The sequence below is a fragment of the Ochlerotatus camptorhynchus genome, unplaced genomic scaffold (genome assembly GCF_037179485.1).
Source record: "Ochlerotatus camptorhynchus isolate MF236.1 unplaced genomic scaffold, CSIRO-AGI_Acam_v1.1 ptg000062l, whole genome shotgun sequence".
Taxonomy (NCBI): Eukaryota; Metazoa; Arthropoda; class Insecta; order Diptera; family Culicidae; genus Ochlerotatus; species Ochlerotatus camptorhynchus.
The window spans coordinates 3,522,340-3,538,845 of NW_027040552.1; the positions used below are offsets into that span (position 1 = coordinate 3,522,340).

General features: G+C 42.0%; 2 protein-coding genes across 2 annotated transcripts; one reads left to right on the plus strand and one right to left on the minus strand.

Annotated features, from left to right (window-relative positions):
* The first annotated feature begins 8,777 nt into the window (after window positions 1-8,777).
* On the plus strand, window positions 8,778-9,339 carry LOC135717539 (cytochrome c oxidase subunit NDUFA4-like). Its single transcript, XM_065239671.1, has 3 exons — window positions 8,778-8,900; window positions 8,965-9,111; window positions 9,170-9,339. Exons 1-3 carry the CDS (start codon window positions 8,859-8,861, stop codon window positions 9,263-9,265), a joined length of 285 nt encoding a protein of 94 aa, XP_065095743.1. The 5' UTR covers window positions 8,778-8,858; the 3' UTR covers window positions 9,266-9,339.
* Window positions 9,340-9,434: 95 nt separating this feature from the next.
* ND-MLRQ (NADH dehydrogenase (ubiquinone) MLRQ subunit) lies at window positions 9,435-10,321 on the minus strand. Its single transcript, XM_065239672.1, has 3 exons — window positions 10,166-10,321; window positions 9,874-10,020; window positions 9,435-9,563 (listed from the first exon to the last, which is right to left on the minus strand). Exons 1-3 carry the CDS (start codon window positions 10,205-10,207, stop codon window positions 9,501-9,503), a joined length of 252 nt encoding a protein of 83 aa, XP_065095744.1. The 5' UTR covers window positions 10,208-10,321; the 3' UTR covers window positions 9,435-9,500.
* Between the last annotated feature and the right edge of the window lie 6,185 nt (window positions 10,322-16,506).

Below are 16,506 nucleotides of genomic sequence, written 5' to 3' on the forward strand. Positions count from 1 at the left end.
TTCTCTGCAGAAGCATTTGTCCTTAACGCTGCTGCATCAAAGTTGCGTGAACAGCAAAACACAATCGTACTGACGGATTCCGCTAGTTGTCTCGATGCCCTACGGAGTGGTCGATCTAAACATCCATGGATCCAATCTGTCGAAAAAAAATCCGTAGAAGGCCGAAACGTCACATTCAGTTGTATTCCAGGGCACTCCGGCATTACCGGAAACGAAGAAGCAGACAGCCTTGCTAAACAAGGAAGAAATGAAGCTGAACTCGACATCCCAATACCATCTCAAGACGTCATACATGCTATCAAACGGAACATTTGCCACGAATGCCACGATGATGGTAAAGTGTCGTTAATAAATAATAATAATAATAATAATAATAAAATACATGGTCATTCAACGGTTTACTGCGTCAGAGAAAATACGGGAAAAGCGCCGGCGTAGCATCTCTCGTGTCAGGTTGAAATCGAACACTGAAGAAACTCGATTGAACACACGTTGAAGACCGTCTATAGCACCGTTCATGCTACAGTTAGTGCGATGCTGCACAGCAAAAAAATAATTTTGATATCACATCAAAGTGGATGCACTAGGGGAATTTACGTATTCTCGGCAACCTAAGCAGCGATCATCTTTCTATAGTCTTTTTCTCTAAGGAACGCACACATATGCAGTATTGGTTTGTTTACAATCTTTTGCTGCCAGCTGCTCTAACAATTTCATTCGAAAGAATTGTCAAAAACCGTTTTGAAACGCTTTTACAAAGCTCCAATCTTCTCTAGTGAGAGCGACTATTGTGGGCAACATCTTTTTATTCGGCAACCTTTCTATTTGAGCTGCGTGTTGAACGGCTGTGCTTTCATCGGCAGCTCGAAATCAGCAGCATTTTGTAGTGCGTGTGTTTCATTTCAAGAAAACCCTGCTAGATTACTTTTTCTAAGTGGGAAAAATGTAATCAAATTGAAGCTGAAAGCCTAAAGAATCGTTTGAATGCATTCAGCGAAGTGTTTTCGTGAGTAAATCCAGCGAAATTAGCGTTTTAATTTGGGTTGCCGAAAATAGTATGTCATGCCGAAGCCGTCATTTCCCCTACAATCATGTCGAAAATTTCATGTAATTTTTATGACCACATAAATAAACAAATGCAGTAAAAGCAGCGTAATGTCAGTTCATGCATTGTATTAATGATAATTTTGTCCTTTTTAGCAAGTAATATTACACCATATTTTCGACATGATTGTAGTGCATCCACTTTGACGTGATATCAACATTATTTTTTTGCTGTGTGAGGCAATCTTAACATAGCGTTATTTCGCAGCGCTCGGGGTTGGACGTTCACGTTGATCTTCTCCAGGATTGTAGAACAAGCAATTCTACCCTGTAAACTATCGACGATGAGCAGGGCCCGCGAAGTGTCTCTCCGAGTACGTAGAAGCTCCAGATCAATCAGTTGACATCGACATTCATAACTGGATAGACGAAAACGGTTTCTCCAAGGCAGCTTCCTCAGATCAAATCGAAGAAATCGACGCTGAACGGACTCAACTCTTTCAGCACCATTGTTATAGCTTGGGTTCCATACTGCAGAGCAATATTCCAGAGTGGACCGCACCAGGGAACAGTATAGCGATTTGAGACAATATATATCGAAAAAATTCTTTGCAATCCTGACGCCTTGTCGACAATGAACGAGATGTGTTGCTTATACGTTAACTGGGAATCCAGAATAACTCCCAGGTCTTTTACGTGGTTGACACGGTTGATAGTTGTTTCCTGAAGTACATAATTGAACATGTTCGGTTCCTTCTTGCGAAAGAAGGTGATAACTGAACACTTCGCGGGGTTGACCTCCGTTCGGTTCTAGTTGCACCAGTTAGCAAACGCTTCGAGGACCAGATTCACGTCGTTAAAGTACAACAGGAAAATCAACGGGCTGGGTAAGTTGCAGACTGACATTCACGAACACTAATAAAAATTCAATGATTATTTTTATGTGTCCCACACATGAATTTTTGCAATGTGATAAACAAATGATATATATGTGTCGGACACATAGTTCTTATGTGTACACATACAATTCATGTGTAACCACACATACTATTCATTTGACTCATAAATTTCATGTGTACTTCTGAGTGGATTCTGTTTAGGTGCTGTTCATAAACTACGTAGACAGTTTTTTTTTTTGGATTCTTGACCCCCCTCCTCCCCCTGCGTAGACAATTGCCATACAAAAAATTTAAAAGTTGTATGGGCCGTGGATAATTTTCAACACCCCCCCCCCCCCCCTAAACTGTCTATGTACTTTATGAACAGCCCCTTATGTGTGGACATATGAAAATCATGTGGAATTTTACATGGAAATTCGCCATTAAAAATGTGTCGAATTTTATCAGTGAACGGTTACCATCTGCTGGCGATCACTGAGATAAGAGTGAAATCATCGCAGGAGGTTGCCATTTACCCCGAGTCTATCTAACTTAGCAATCGCAATTGCATGGTTCTGTTTATCGAATGCAGCCGACAAGTCTGTGTAAATAACGTCTGTTTGAGCCCGTTCTGTCATGCTTTCCGTGACATACGATGTCAGACAAAGTAGATTAGTGGTAGTAGAACGACCGGAAACGAAGCCGTGTTGATCACTACTTAGATACTGCTTACAATGAGAGAGCAGGGACTTCATGATGACTAGCTCGAATAACTTCGAACCTGAGCTCAACGATGTGATTCCACGGTAATAATCCACGTCCCGTTTGTTTCCCTTTTTGTGAACAGGAAATAGGGGAATTTACGTATTCTCGGCAACCTAAGCAGCGACCTTCTTTCTATAGTCATTTTCTCTAAGGAACGCACACATATGCAGTATTGGTTTGTTTACAATCTTTTGCTGCCAGCTGCTCTAACAATTTCAGTCGAAAGAATTGTCAAAAACTGTTTTGAAACGCTTTTACAAAGCTCCAATCTTCTCTAGTGAGAGCGAGTATTGTCGGCAACCAGTTTTTCTTCGGCAGCCGTTCCATTTGAACTGCATGTAAATCTGCTGTTCTATTATCGGCAACTCGAAATCAGCTACAATTTGTAGTGCGTGTGTTGCATTTCAAGAAAACCTTGCTAGATTGCTTTTTCTCAGTGGTAAAAATATTGTCAAAGTGAAGCTGAAAGCATAAAGAATCGTTTGCATGCATTCAGCGAAGTGTTTTCGTAAGAAAATCCAGTGAAAATAGTGTTTCAATTTGTGTTGTCGAAAATAATCTGTCATGCCGAAGCCGTCATTTCCCCTATATGTGCAAATTTCCAACAAGATGGAAATATACCACTCGAGATGAACATGCAGAATAGTTGCTGCAACGGTGTCAGCAAGCTGGCGATATGTTTCTTCAGAAATACTGATGGGACACCATCGGGTCCTGAGTTGAAGGACGACTTCAGTTGTTGTGCGGCAGTGGAAATCATCTCGACGTCGATGTCAATTGCACCCAACGCTTGACCGCAGAGTGGTACATTGCTAGCTGCTAGGGTAACGTGGTCGTCGGTTAATATCTCATCAGAGAATACGCTGGCAAACTTGTCTGAAAACAAGCGACAGATCTCCTGAGAGGTGGAAGCAACTTCTCCGTTGAACATCATTGACGATAGTAGGCCAGATTCTTTGCGCTGCTCGTTAACGTAATTCCAGAAGGACTTCGGGTATGACTTGAGTTTACTCTGAATCCCACGTTGATATCGCGAATAGCATCGATGGCTAACTCGCTTGAACTCATGATTGAGCCTAACGTAATGATGTTTCAGCAACAGCGTACGATACTTGGTGAATGTCCTTAGTGCCACACGCTTGGTCGATTTCAACTTTCGCAATTGGCTCGTCTGCCATGGAAGGTATGACCCTTTTCGGTGAACTCTCTTTGGAGCGTGTCTGTCAATGACATACGCCAAGACATGTGAAAAAGTTTGCGCAGCGGTTTCAACGTTATCAGGGTCCAGGACACTTCCCCAGTCTATGCTAGACAGCACGTCGATGATACTACTATGATAGGCTTTCCGAAAATCGTATGACACGTTTGTGGACATGTCTTCAAAATCCCGAACGTGACTATCTTGGCGTTTTTTTTTTACGCGGCACGTATCCCCCGCGTAAAAAGCGACTCCAGTGTATTGATGATTCCAATGTTGAATACTCTTTTGAAGCAACTAGCTTCTAAATGGCCAATGCTTTCGTTGATCATCAACTTTGACGTTTAAAATTGTTATATCCGTAACCAAGGCCAAAAAGTAAAACAAGCTGTTGTTAAGAGCTACTATTTATTACGTCTATCTTGGTTGGTGGTCGGATAAAGAATCAATCTCTAACTTATGACAGTCAGGCAAGGCCTACTACATCTAGGCCTACTACAAAAATTACTAACGTTCGAGAGCAAGGGCAGGCCCAACAAGCCGCCCTGAAAAAAAAAACAAAGTTGCAAATACCGAAGAAAGAAATACGGATCGGAACAATCGGCACAGACCTACGCGACGAAATAAGGACTACGATTGGAAACTCGGAACATGGAACTGCAAATCGCTCGGCTTCCCGGGTTGCGATAGATTAATCTATGACGAACTTCAACCACGCAACTTCGAAGTCGTAGCACTGCAGGAACTTTGCTGGACGGGACAAAAGGTATGGAAAAGCGGGCATCGAGCGGCTACTTTCTACCAGAGCTGTGGCACCACCAACGAGCTGGGAGCCGGCTTTGTAGTGCTGGGTAAGATGCGCCAACGCGTGATTGGTTGGCAACCGATCAATGCGAGGATGTGCAAGTTGAGGATTAAGGGCCGTTTCTTCAACTATAGCATCATCAACGTGCACTGCCCACACGAAGGGAGACCCGACGACGAGAAAGAAGCGTTCTATGCGCAACTGGAGCAGGTGTACGACGGCTGTTCGCAACGGGACGTCAAAATCGTCATCGGCGACATGAACGCTCAGGTATGACGGGAGGCAAAGTATAGACCGGCAATCGGGCCAAACAGCCTGCATGCCGTATCGAACGACAACGGCCAACGATGCGTGAACTTTGCAGCCTCCCGGGGTATGGTAGTTCGAAGTACCTTTTTCCCCCGCAAGGATATCCACAAAGCCACCTGGAGATCACCTGACCAACACACAGAAAACCAAATCGATCACGTTCTAATCGACGGGAAATTCTTCGCCGACATTATCAACGTCCGCACGTACCGCAGTGCGAACATATAGATTCGGACCAATACCTAGTTGCAGTATGCATGCGCTCAAAACTCTAGACGGTTCATAACACCCGTCGAAGTCGAACGCCGCGACCCAACATTGAGCAACTACGGGACGCCGGAGTTGCCCAGGACTACGCGCAGCAGCTGGAAGTTGCACTACCCACGGAAGAGCAGCTTGGCGCAGCTTCTCTTGAAGATGGCTGGAGGGACATCCGTTCAGCCATAGGTAGTACTGTTGCAGCGACACTAGGTACTGAAATCCCGGACCGAAGAAATGACTGGTTTGACGGCGAATGCAAACTGTTAGTAGAGGAGAAGAATGCAGCACGGGCGAGAATGTTTCAACACCGCACGAGATTGAATGTGGAGCGATACAGATAAGCGCGGAACAGACAAAACTCGGTTTTCCGAAGGAAGAAGCGTCAGCAGGAAGACCGAGATCGCGAGGCGATGGAAAATCTGTACCGCGTAAACGACACACGGAAGTTCTACGAGAAGCTAAATAGTTCGCGCAAAGGCTACGTGCCGCAAGCCGATATGTGCAAGGACTTGGACGGTAACCTTCTCACGAACGAGTGTGAGGTGATTGAGAGGTGGAAGCCATCGAATGACGAGCACCTCAACGGTGAAGCAGCAGAAAACGAAGGTGGCACGGCAACAGACCTTGGAGCACGCGCAGAAGACGACAGGCTACTGGCCCCTGATCTTCAAGAAGTTGAGGAGAAGATCGGTCGGCTGAAGAACAACAAAGCAACTGGTGTAGATCAACTACCAAGTGAGCCATTAAAATACGGTGGTGAAGCACTGGCTAGAGCGCTGCACTGGGTAATTGCCAAGATTTGGGAGGAGGAGATATTACCGGACGAGTGGATGGAAGGCGTCGTATGCCCAATCTACAAAAAGGGCGACAAGTTGGATTGCTGCAACTACCGCGCGATCACACTGCTGAGCGCCGCCTACAAGGTACTCTCCCAAATTCTATGCAAGAGAGCTCGTGGGGCAATACCAGGCGGGATTCATGGGTGCCCGCGCTACCACGGACCAAATTTTCGCGATTCGGCAGGTTCTGCAGAAATGCCGCGAATACAACGTGCCCACGCATCATTTGTTCATCGATTTCAAATCCGCATACGACACAATCGATCGAGATCAGCTATGGCAGATTATGCACGAGTACGGACTTCCGGATAAACTGACGCGATTGGTCAAGGCGACGATGGATCGAGTGATGTGCGTTGTTCGAGTATCGGGGACACTCTCGAGTCCCTTTGAATCTCAAAGGGGGTTACGGCAGGGTGATGGACTTTCGTGTCTGCTGTTCAACATCGCGTTAGAAGGTGTGATCAGAAGAGCTGGGATAGACACGAGTGGCACGATATTCAGGAAGTCCATCCAGCTCCTTGGCTTCGCCGATGACATTGACATTATGGCACGGAACTTTGAGATGATAGCGGAAACGTACATCAGACTGAAGGATGAAGCTAGACGGATTGGACTTGCCATCAACGCATCAAAGACAAAATACATGAAAGGAAGATGTTCTAGGGAAGACAATGACATGTTAGCCTCCCACCCCGAGTTCAGATTGACGGTGACGAAATCGAGGTGATCGATGAGTTCGTGTATTTGGGCTCACTGGTGACCGCCGAAAATGATACCAGCAGAGAAATTCAAAGACGCATTATGGCAGGGAATCGTGCCTACTTTGGACTCCGGAGGACGCTCCGGTCGAATAAAATTCCCCGCCGCACGAAGTTGACTGTCTACAAGACGCTGATTAGACCGGTGGTCCTTTACGGCCACGAGACCTGGACTATGCTCGTAGAGGACCAACGCGACCTTGGTGTTTTCGAACGGAAGGTGTTGCGTACCATCTACGGTGGAGTGCAGATGGATGACGGAACGTGGAGGAGGCGAATGAACCACTAATTGCACCAGCTGCTGGGAGAACCATCCATCGTCCACATTGCAAAAATTGGGCGACTACGGTGGGCTGGGCACGTCGTAAGAATGCCGCACGACGACCCAGTGAAAATGGTTCTAGAAAGCGACCCAACAGGAACAAGAAGAAGAGGCGCACCGCGGGCAAGGTGGATCGACCAAGTAGAAGGTGACCTGCAGACCCTTCGCAGACTACGAGGCTGGCGAACTGTGGCCATGGATCGAGTAGAGTGGAGACGACTTCTTCGAACAGCAGAGGACAACAAGGCCTTAGCCTGATTGGTAAGGTAAGTCGAGAGCAAGGGCGTAGCCAGGTTTCGAGCTAGGGAGGGGCGAAAAAAAATTCTATGGAAAATTTGGCCGAATGCCATTTCACCGAAAGCCTTTGTGTTGCTGGGTTTAGGGGGGCAGTTGCCCCTTGCCCCCTCTGGCTACGCCTATGTTTGAGAGTGTGGTAGTGTTTTGTCTGTTCGTGTATTTTAGTTTCTGTTCTCTCATTGTTGTCCCTTCCCAAGTCCCTCTTTCTATGTTTCGTTGCAGTTATAAACAACCATCAGTCATCTCGAGAGAGATCAAGAGCACTTTCCCGCCATCTCACTGCATCTCCCATGGTCAATCGTCGAAAAACAGTCAGTAAAAGGCGGTGGAGATATTTATATCAATCGCATCTTTGTGTACCTTTTCCTTGATCCCTTCTCTACATGTTAATATATTGTAGCACGTAACCTCGAGTAAGCCCCGAGTATTCAAACACCTCGTGTACTAACTCTATTTTTAAGAAACATTGTAAAAAGTAAAATTAATTTCGGCTCCGTAAAGCTGCTGCACTTGAGCCTTGGTAAATAAATGAATTTACAAAAAAAAAACATAACAATCGAATGTAAACAGTCATAGAAGTGGTGCCAGAATTAATAGAAAATTCTGATGGTGTGTTTGGAGTGTGTCGAACTGTGTTTTTGGGGTGTTAAACTCAAGGTGGCAGAGTGAGTTACCCACTGGCTGCCCCTGCTCTAACTGGTTCGCTGACAGAAATATGATTTTTGATCCGCTATTTCATAAATAGAAATCAAATACTTACTCATAAACATGATTACCCTAATAAAAATTGTATGGTTAATTTGCTTAACGACGTGTTCTGGGTATCATCCAAACCATTTATGGAATAGTTCAATGATTTGGGTTATCGTTCGTTTATGGTTATTTTTTATTAGGGTATACTACTTCAAAATCAGATGCGTGAATGATAATTCACTTTGACGACTGCATTTTACTTAATAATTTATTTAATTTGGTAGCAAATTTAGGTGATAACAAATACTGCACATGTTTGTCACTGGCTGCATTAATAATAACTATTGACGTGATTTGCCTTGAAGATGATCTCTAGCTCGAGTCAGTGACGAAAACTGTTTTGTCAATATGTCGTGTGTGGTCGATATTTTGCAGCACTAGAAGGGACCTTCGAGTTAAAGATCAACAATCTCATAGGAAATCACCATTGCAGAAGCCATGCAATTCATTTTTACTACGGTTCTATAACTCGATATCGAGCTAGTGGACATGGTTGTGGAGCGTGTTGATTGTTTGTCAAGCATAGATCTCAAATCAAAGCAACCAACTAAGGATAAAAACTCATTCTTGTCATTTACGTAGAAGCGTCTCCTCCGAAATTTAAAACATTTAATTTTTGCCTAATAATGCGAGGCTGGGGATTCCGCGAAGCACGTAAATATCCACTGGTAAGACTGCCTGGATTTCCACAACACACGATCAGCCAATCCTACACTTGTCACCCTTTTTCAGCTGTGGCCACTGTATGCCCTCTGCGTTGCGGACCTTTGCTGGCTGACATTCAGTGCCACCCGAACCCTTTTCTTCAACCCGGATGTGGTACTGGACCACAAGAACAATCCGGAACCATGGCAAAATCATCGCGATAAACGCTATCGGGTAAATACATTGTAAGATCGTTTGTACCTATTGTGGTTTTAAAAATTCAAACTTGCAGCTGTGGGCTGGCAATTACGACTACTCCAAGCTCCGCTGTCAAGCTCCAATTATCAAGGACGGTGAAGTAATTCCGGTTGAGAAACCGAAGAAATAGACTGGCTAAATTCTCAAGTGGACATTCGAAGAATTCTAGTTCTCCTATCAAGCGTCAGCAACGATTCGATTTGGTTCCTTGATTTTAACCATTTACCTTTTTATTAAACTTACATTCCGACTTCTTCAGATTATTAATCATTCACACCAAATCGCGTTTTTTTTTCTTCTCTACCTGTGTTGTTGTTACAAGGTGCTACAATTGATTCGAAGCAAGAGCTTGCGACAGGGATAGCTTATTCCGTGTACTTGGGGGCTTGGCTCGCAGACTTGGAATAATCTCTGACCGGGGAGTAGAACTGCAAATAGGAAAAAGAGAATAGCCGATTAAATGACTAGTATTTGAATTTATTTAGTGTAACGTTAGCCTGAAGTTAATACTTTTCACCAGGTCAATGAAGAACAAGTCTCTTCTAAAATTACTCTGTAATTGCGTCTTTTAATAGATAAGATAAACAAAGAGATGTCCAAATTCTATCGTTTATCCGCAAAGATCTGGCGACAGTAAACACCAGCTCCGGTTCAAGCGCCTTCTATTTTTATATAAGCTTCCCCTCCTCCCCATCTATAATCAGAGACGAAATTAATTCGTCGGGAATGTCACCTTACCTTGTGCTGCTTATTTCTGTATTCCTCCCATGGTTCCGGGTTGCTCTTGCGGTTCCAAGTGACTTCGGGGCTACTGAGTGCAAGACGGGCTGTGTAGAACACAGCAGCGGCAGCGCCCAAACCAACGCACACGTACAGCGGGATCAGCTGCAATCACACGGTATCATTAGTAATTTGACCGAGTCACAATACAAAAAGCGCAGAAAATTCTCCATAGTGACGTAACATCCCCCACATGAAGCAGATCGCAATTTCGACCTACAATCCGCCAATCTACCGGTTTTAAACTTACCGCTGGGTTTTTCTTAATGCTGGCCAAGCTCATTCCCTGCATTTTGGATGATTTTATTCTATATGGGATTCCACTGGCTCAAAAATAAATGAATTTCACACACCACTCGTCCGATTCTTCCGCACAATGATGGAGACGATCGAATGAGAAAAATAGTTCGATTCTCCACCAGTCAGGTGGCGCTTTCGAAATGACGTTTCAAGTGTCAATTTGCCAGTTAATCCCGCCCAAACATAAGGCGATAGACGGGCGGGTTTAAACGAACGCAGCTGAAAAGCACGTGGACCACACACGTGTATAATTCAAATAAATATTTATTTATCATGTTTGATCAATTCCTTCTAACCAACGAGAAGAAATCGATTCATTTTTCAATCAAGCTCACGCGACAAAGATAACAGTAAAATTACACTACCCTGCTATCAGACGTTTGTGCAATTAATTATCGAGGTCTTATCAACCATTAGATTGGCGAAAGTGGATTCGTGTGTGCAATTATTTTCATGCGATGCATTATCTATAGCAGAAAAAAACCATTATCAGGAAACAGGATTATGAACGTGAGCTAGGAATGCAGTTAAATTGCACTTATCTACTATAGGTAAGCAAATTTATTGAGAATGGTCAGTGCGTTCATCTTGAGTGGTGCGGAGTCATTCAAAAAGGGTGTAAAAATCCAACTGGTGCAGTCAGAAAAAAACAACGATCAAGACCAACACCAAGGTTTACCCCTAATAATATTTGTAAGGTTATATTGCTTAACGACGTATTCAGGATATCATCCAAACCATTTGTTGAATAGTTCTATCATTTGGGTTACCGTTCCAGTATGGTATTTATTTATTAGACAGACGTCTAACTGGCGAAGAAATCAATTAAAATAATGTGGTTCGCTGTAATAGAATTTTCATAGAAGCTTGTGTCATCAGCCACCAGATAGGCTGATATTTTTGTTTTGATTTGAACAAAGTTGATTTTGTGTGCAATGATCTTTGACAGTGTGCATATAGTGTATCATTTGGTCATTTGTTTTATGAATTTCAGTTTTGAGTAGAGTGAAAGAGATAGCACCAAAACCAATCCAGTAGTAGTGTTGTCTAGAGTCGGTGTATAATGAGTCACGCCAAGAGAAAAATAGTTGAACTCACATCACGGTTTTCGAAAGATTACAATTCTTTTCACTTGGCAACAGAGGACTTCTACAACAACTTCAACTGACTTCTAGCGAGAGACAAAATACTGCGGCTGTAGTAAATCATTATATCAGTGATTTTGTCAAATTATCTTAACAAAAAATAGTAGAAATTCTCATTACTAATCATTACCGAGCGTATCCCATGACAATTTAACGCTCACTGCGTGTTTATGCTTATTCTTCGATTGTATTTTATATTTTATAGCAATACCTTTCGTGAACCTTTCATAGCACCGTAATGTTTATTTACTTTGCACGATAGGTAGCCGCTTTGACAGTTCAATAGGTAGACTTGGCTTCACTCTTGGCGTGACTCATTATACACCGACTCTAGTGTTGTCATGTGGTACACTGAAAAAATGCAATTCTTTGGTACAAGCAATGTAAATATTTACCACAGACAAACAGACATAACACATTGAATATTCTCATTGTAAAACATCGTCGCTAAAACATTACCGCCATCTGTTGAGTACACTGTGGTGGGTAGTACGCTGAACAGATGGCGGTAGTGTGTAAACCTCAAACGCTAGGGACTTGACTATGCGCGCCACATGTGGCAGTACTACCAACTGAGAAACTTTTAAATAGACCGTTAAATGCTTGTTCGATGAACAACTTGTGAGTGTTATGTCTGTTTGTCTGTGTATTTACCTTATTTGGCAAAACCCAGGTAATTATGACGTTTGATTATTGAAAACAATTTGAATGAAGAAAAGAGACCTACTGCTGTCATTATTACCTGGGTTTTGTCAAATAAGGTAAATATTTACATTGCATGTACCAAAGAATAGCAAGTTTGTTACCAAAGTTTTCGTTTTTTGTAACAGTAGAAAGTAGTGTTTCTTTTATGTTTATTACATACCATAAACCATAACAAAACTGTTTAGTATAAAGTTAACATAGCTTGTAAGATGTCAAGGGCTGAACACAATGATAGCGGCAAGCGCAAATTTTTCAAATTCAGACAACCCACTATGAGCGCGTTGCCACAAAAGCGGCATTGTACTATTTAAAGCGCGTTTTTTTTCAACATTGTCGAAAAACGCGGTGCAGTTGCGCGGGAATCTGAGAAATACTATGAAACGAAAGTTGTATTTTTTATAAGCTGTATTTGTTTTTGCGTTGTAAAAATGAAGCGAGAAATTCGCGCTGCACATCTCGAACTTTATGTGTAAAAATTCATTGTGTTGATTCAAATGTTAAGATTTACCTTCTATTTGCATATCTTCAGTAAACTATGATCCTAATCTATCAATTACTTTAAAGAAAAACAAATTTCAACAACTGAGTGAAAAGTTATTAACAAATGAGCAGTTGGTGTGTACAACTGTGCATGTCAAGCATGCCTCTGGGGAAGTGGTCAGATTCCTCTAGAACCAAAACCCTCATGCGACACATGAAACTACATCAGATTCAAAAATAAGATGATTGGTGGCCATATTAAGTACTCAGTACCACGTTGGCCAGCTCCGGACATGTTCCGAATACCCCCGGAGAAGTGAAACTTGAACCTACATACACATGTAACGCATCAAACTACATGAGAATTCAAAAATAAGAACATAGGTGGCCAAATTAAGAACTCAGAACCACGCTAGCCAGACATGTTCCAGGTGCTCCCGGGGAGTTTTATAAATTCCCGAAATTTTCCTCAAGAAAATGGAACTTCTCTAGAGTTCTCGGACATTCTCTTCAGAACTACTCTGAAGGTCTTCTAAGAACTACTCTGAAGTTCTCCACAGAACTACTCTAAAGGTCTCCTCAAAACTACTCTGAAGTTCTCCTCAGACTTACTCTAAAACTCTCCACAGAAATACTCTGAAGTCATCCTCAGAACTACTCTGAAATTTTCCTCAGAATCACTCTGAAGTTCTCCTCAGAACTACTTTGAACTTCTCCTCAGAACTAAACTTTGTCCGGATGTTTTTATATGTAAATGTTTTCTGGTGTTTTCTAATGTAGATGTTTCCCGACGTTAGAACCAAACGTTTTAGGGATGTTTTTGGATGTACAAAGCGTAAGAATCAAAGTACGTTGTTCGGGTGTTTTTATATGTATATGTATTCTGATGTTTTCTAATGTAGATGATTCCCGATACGTTTTTCGGATGTTTTCACAAGTTAAAGTAAACGTTGTTATGATGTTTTCAAATGTAGTAGTTTTCTAATGTTTTTATCTCGTTCTGTACGTTAAATATAATGTGATGCGTTTCTGTTCCGCTTCCGTTCACATTGATTTCGTATGCTTTTTTTTTATTCTTCTATGTTCCTCTTCGGTAATTTTCCCATTTATGGATTATTTTTATTGATGATCTGATAGCTAGGCTAGGGGTTCATTTGTCCACCGTCTTGCGGCGTGCATTTGCCATTTTTTTCATTTAGTTTCTTTCGTTTCGCCTCCAGATCTCCCTTTAGGTAGACCCGTTGTGATAATTTTTCCACAGACAAACAGACATAACACATTGAATATTTATCACTTTAAAACATCGTCGCTAAAACATTACCGCCATCTGTTGAATACACAGTGGTAGGTAGTACGCTGAACAGATGGCGGTAGTGTGTAAACGTCAAACGCAAGGGAATTGACTATGCGCGCCACAGGTGGCGGTACTACCAACTACGATACTTTTAAATCGACCGTTAAATGCTTGTTCGATGAACAACATGCGAGTGTTATGTCTGTTTGTCTGTGATTTTTCTATAATAAAGTACACTTTGGACGGGATTGCTTGCATCTTTGATCCACTGTTCGGATACAAGTTACAAGCAACAATCAATACGAAACTAACGATTTTAAATTGGCTCACTACTTGACTAGCCTATCCAGCATTTTACGAGCGCTTATCGCCGCCACAATCTGGCTGAGTTTTTGGTAGGGATGATATGATTTGACGTTTGGGTTGTGTCGTTTGAGGTGTAAACGTTCAAATTTGATCGTTTACACGTCAAACGACGCAAGCCAAACTTCAAATCTTATGTTCCCTGCCAGAAACGCAGCCAGATTGTGGCGGCCATAAGCGCTCGTAAAATACTGGATTGGTCCCAAGTAAATCGACTAACGTACCCCTTTCTAGTATAAATTCCAGTACTACACTATGTTTGTTTTGATTCGCTATGAAAGCTTGACAGATAAAATGAGGGGTTATTGAATTTTCCTATGTTTCGAGGGGTGAATCGATTAGCTTGGGACCCAAGATAGTACCAGAGCTGAGCCAAAAAGTTGAGCACGTTTCTTCGGGACCTTCCTGTCTTAGAGTCATCTATGTTACAAGTCTCCCCCTTCACGGATCGCTCCTGAAGTTGCAGTCCTGAAGTTGGTTCTGTTGTCATTGGATGTATTCTGATGTTTTAGGTGTGTAACATTTTACTTTGTCGGTGATTTTACATCGTGATGAAGCTAGATTATTATGTAACGTTTAATTTTGATATCAACGTATGTGTCCTGATGTCAAATTTTACATCATCGAGACGTTTGATTCTGATGTAACGTTTGAGGCTAATGTATTTTTAAGTACTTGGACGTCACATTGAAGTCTGAATACATTAAGGGTATAGCAATACACGTAAAAATTTAATGTTTTGAATTTATATTCGGGAAGTTCTCGTCAGAACTACTCTTTAGTTCTCCTCAGAAATACTCTGAAGTTCTCCTCAGAATTACTCTGAAGCTCTCCTCAGAACTACTCTGAAGTTCTCCTCAGAATTGCTTTGAACTTCTCCTCAGAGCTACTCTGAAGTTCTCGTCAGAATGACTTTGAAGTTCTCCTCAGAATTACGTGGAATTACTCTAATGTTCTCCTCAGAACTAGTCTGAAGTTCTCCTCAGAACTACTCTGAAGCTCTCTTCAGAACTACTCTGAAGTTCTCCTAAAAACTACTCTAGATCATCGATGAAATTTTCAACATTTTCCTGAAATGTACGAGACTGTCTGAATGTTCTTTTGGAGATCTTTAAACTTTCCTGAGAGTTCCCTAAAATTCACAGAACTTTCATTAAGCTCCCGCAGTTTGCTTGATATTCATAACTCTTCTCCGAAGCTCGTGGTACTTCTTCTTAAAAGTGTTCCCATTTTTTTTAAGTTGATGAAAATTCAGAGACTGTCAATATACTTCGGAGAATTTCAAAGCCCCTTGGATATTTTTACATGGATTCAGATTGTTTAATTATTCAGAAGACCTTCTATTGATCAACTTTTCAATCAGATTAATCCCTCACATATTTCACTTAATTCTATGTCTAGTAGGAGTTGGACCGATTACTCGCGGCTTACTCGAGGTTAGAAGGGTACATTTTCGAAGGATAGGATCAGGGGAGGAGCTTGGGGTAGGGGCTTGTTGTCTCATCAGTGCGTTGTCGCCAGTATGAACGGTAGTGCTGTTCTAGCTTCGTCCGGAGTTCGACCGGCTATGGTGGGTGACAAGTGGGCGACGATGAGACTCATCGAGACGGGGGGACAAGACAAACAAAAACTAATAAAGAGAGACAAAAGACAACCCGAATAGAAATTGTAATGTAGGAAACATCAGCAGACATCTTCAATACATTAAATTTTAACGTGTATTGCTGTAATCTTAATGTATTCAGACGTCAGTGTGACGTCCAAGTACATAAAAATACATTAGCCTCAAACGTTACATCAGAATCAAACGTCTTGACGATGTAAAATTTGACATCAGAATACATCCAATGACAACAGAACCTAACGTTACATTAGAATCAAACATCATCACGATGTAATTTGTTGCACGCATAAAACATCAGAATACATCCAATGACAACAGAACCTAACGTTACATTAGAATCAAACATCATCACGATGTAATTTGTTGCACGCATAAAACATCAGAATACATCCAATGACAACAGAACCTAACGTTACATTAGAATCAAACTTCATCACGATGTAATTTGTTGCACGCATAAAACATCAGAATACATCCAATGACAACAGAACCTAACGTTACATTAGAATCAAACATCATCACGATGTAATTTGTTGCACGCATAAAACATCAGAATACATCCAATGACAACAGAACCTAACGTTATATTAGAATCAAACTTCATCACGATGTAATTTGTTGCACGCATAAAACATCAGAATACATCCAATGACAACCGAAGCTAACGTTACATTAGAATC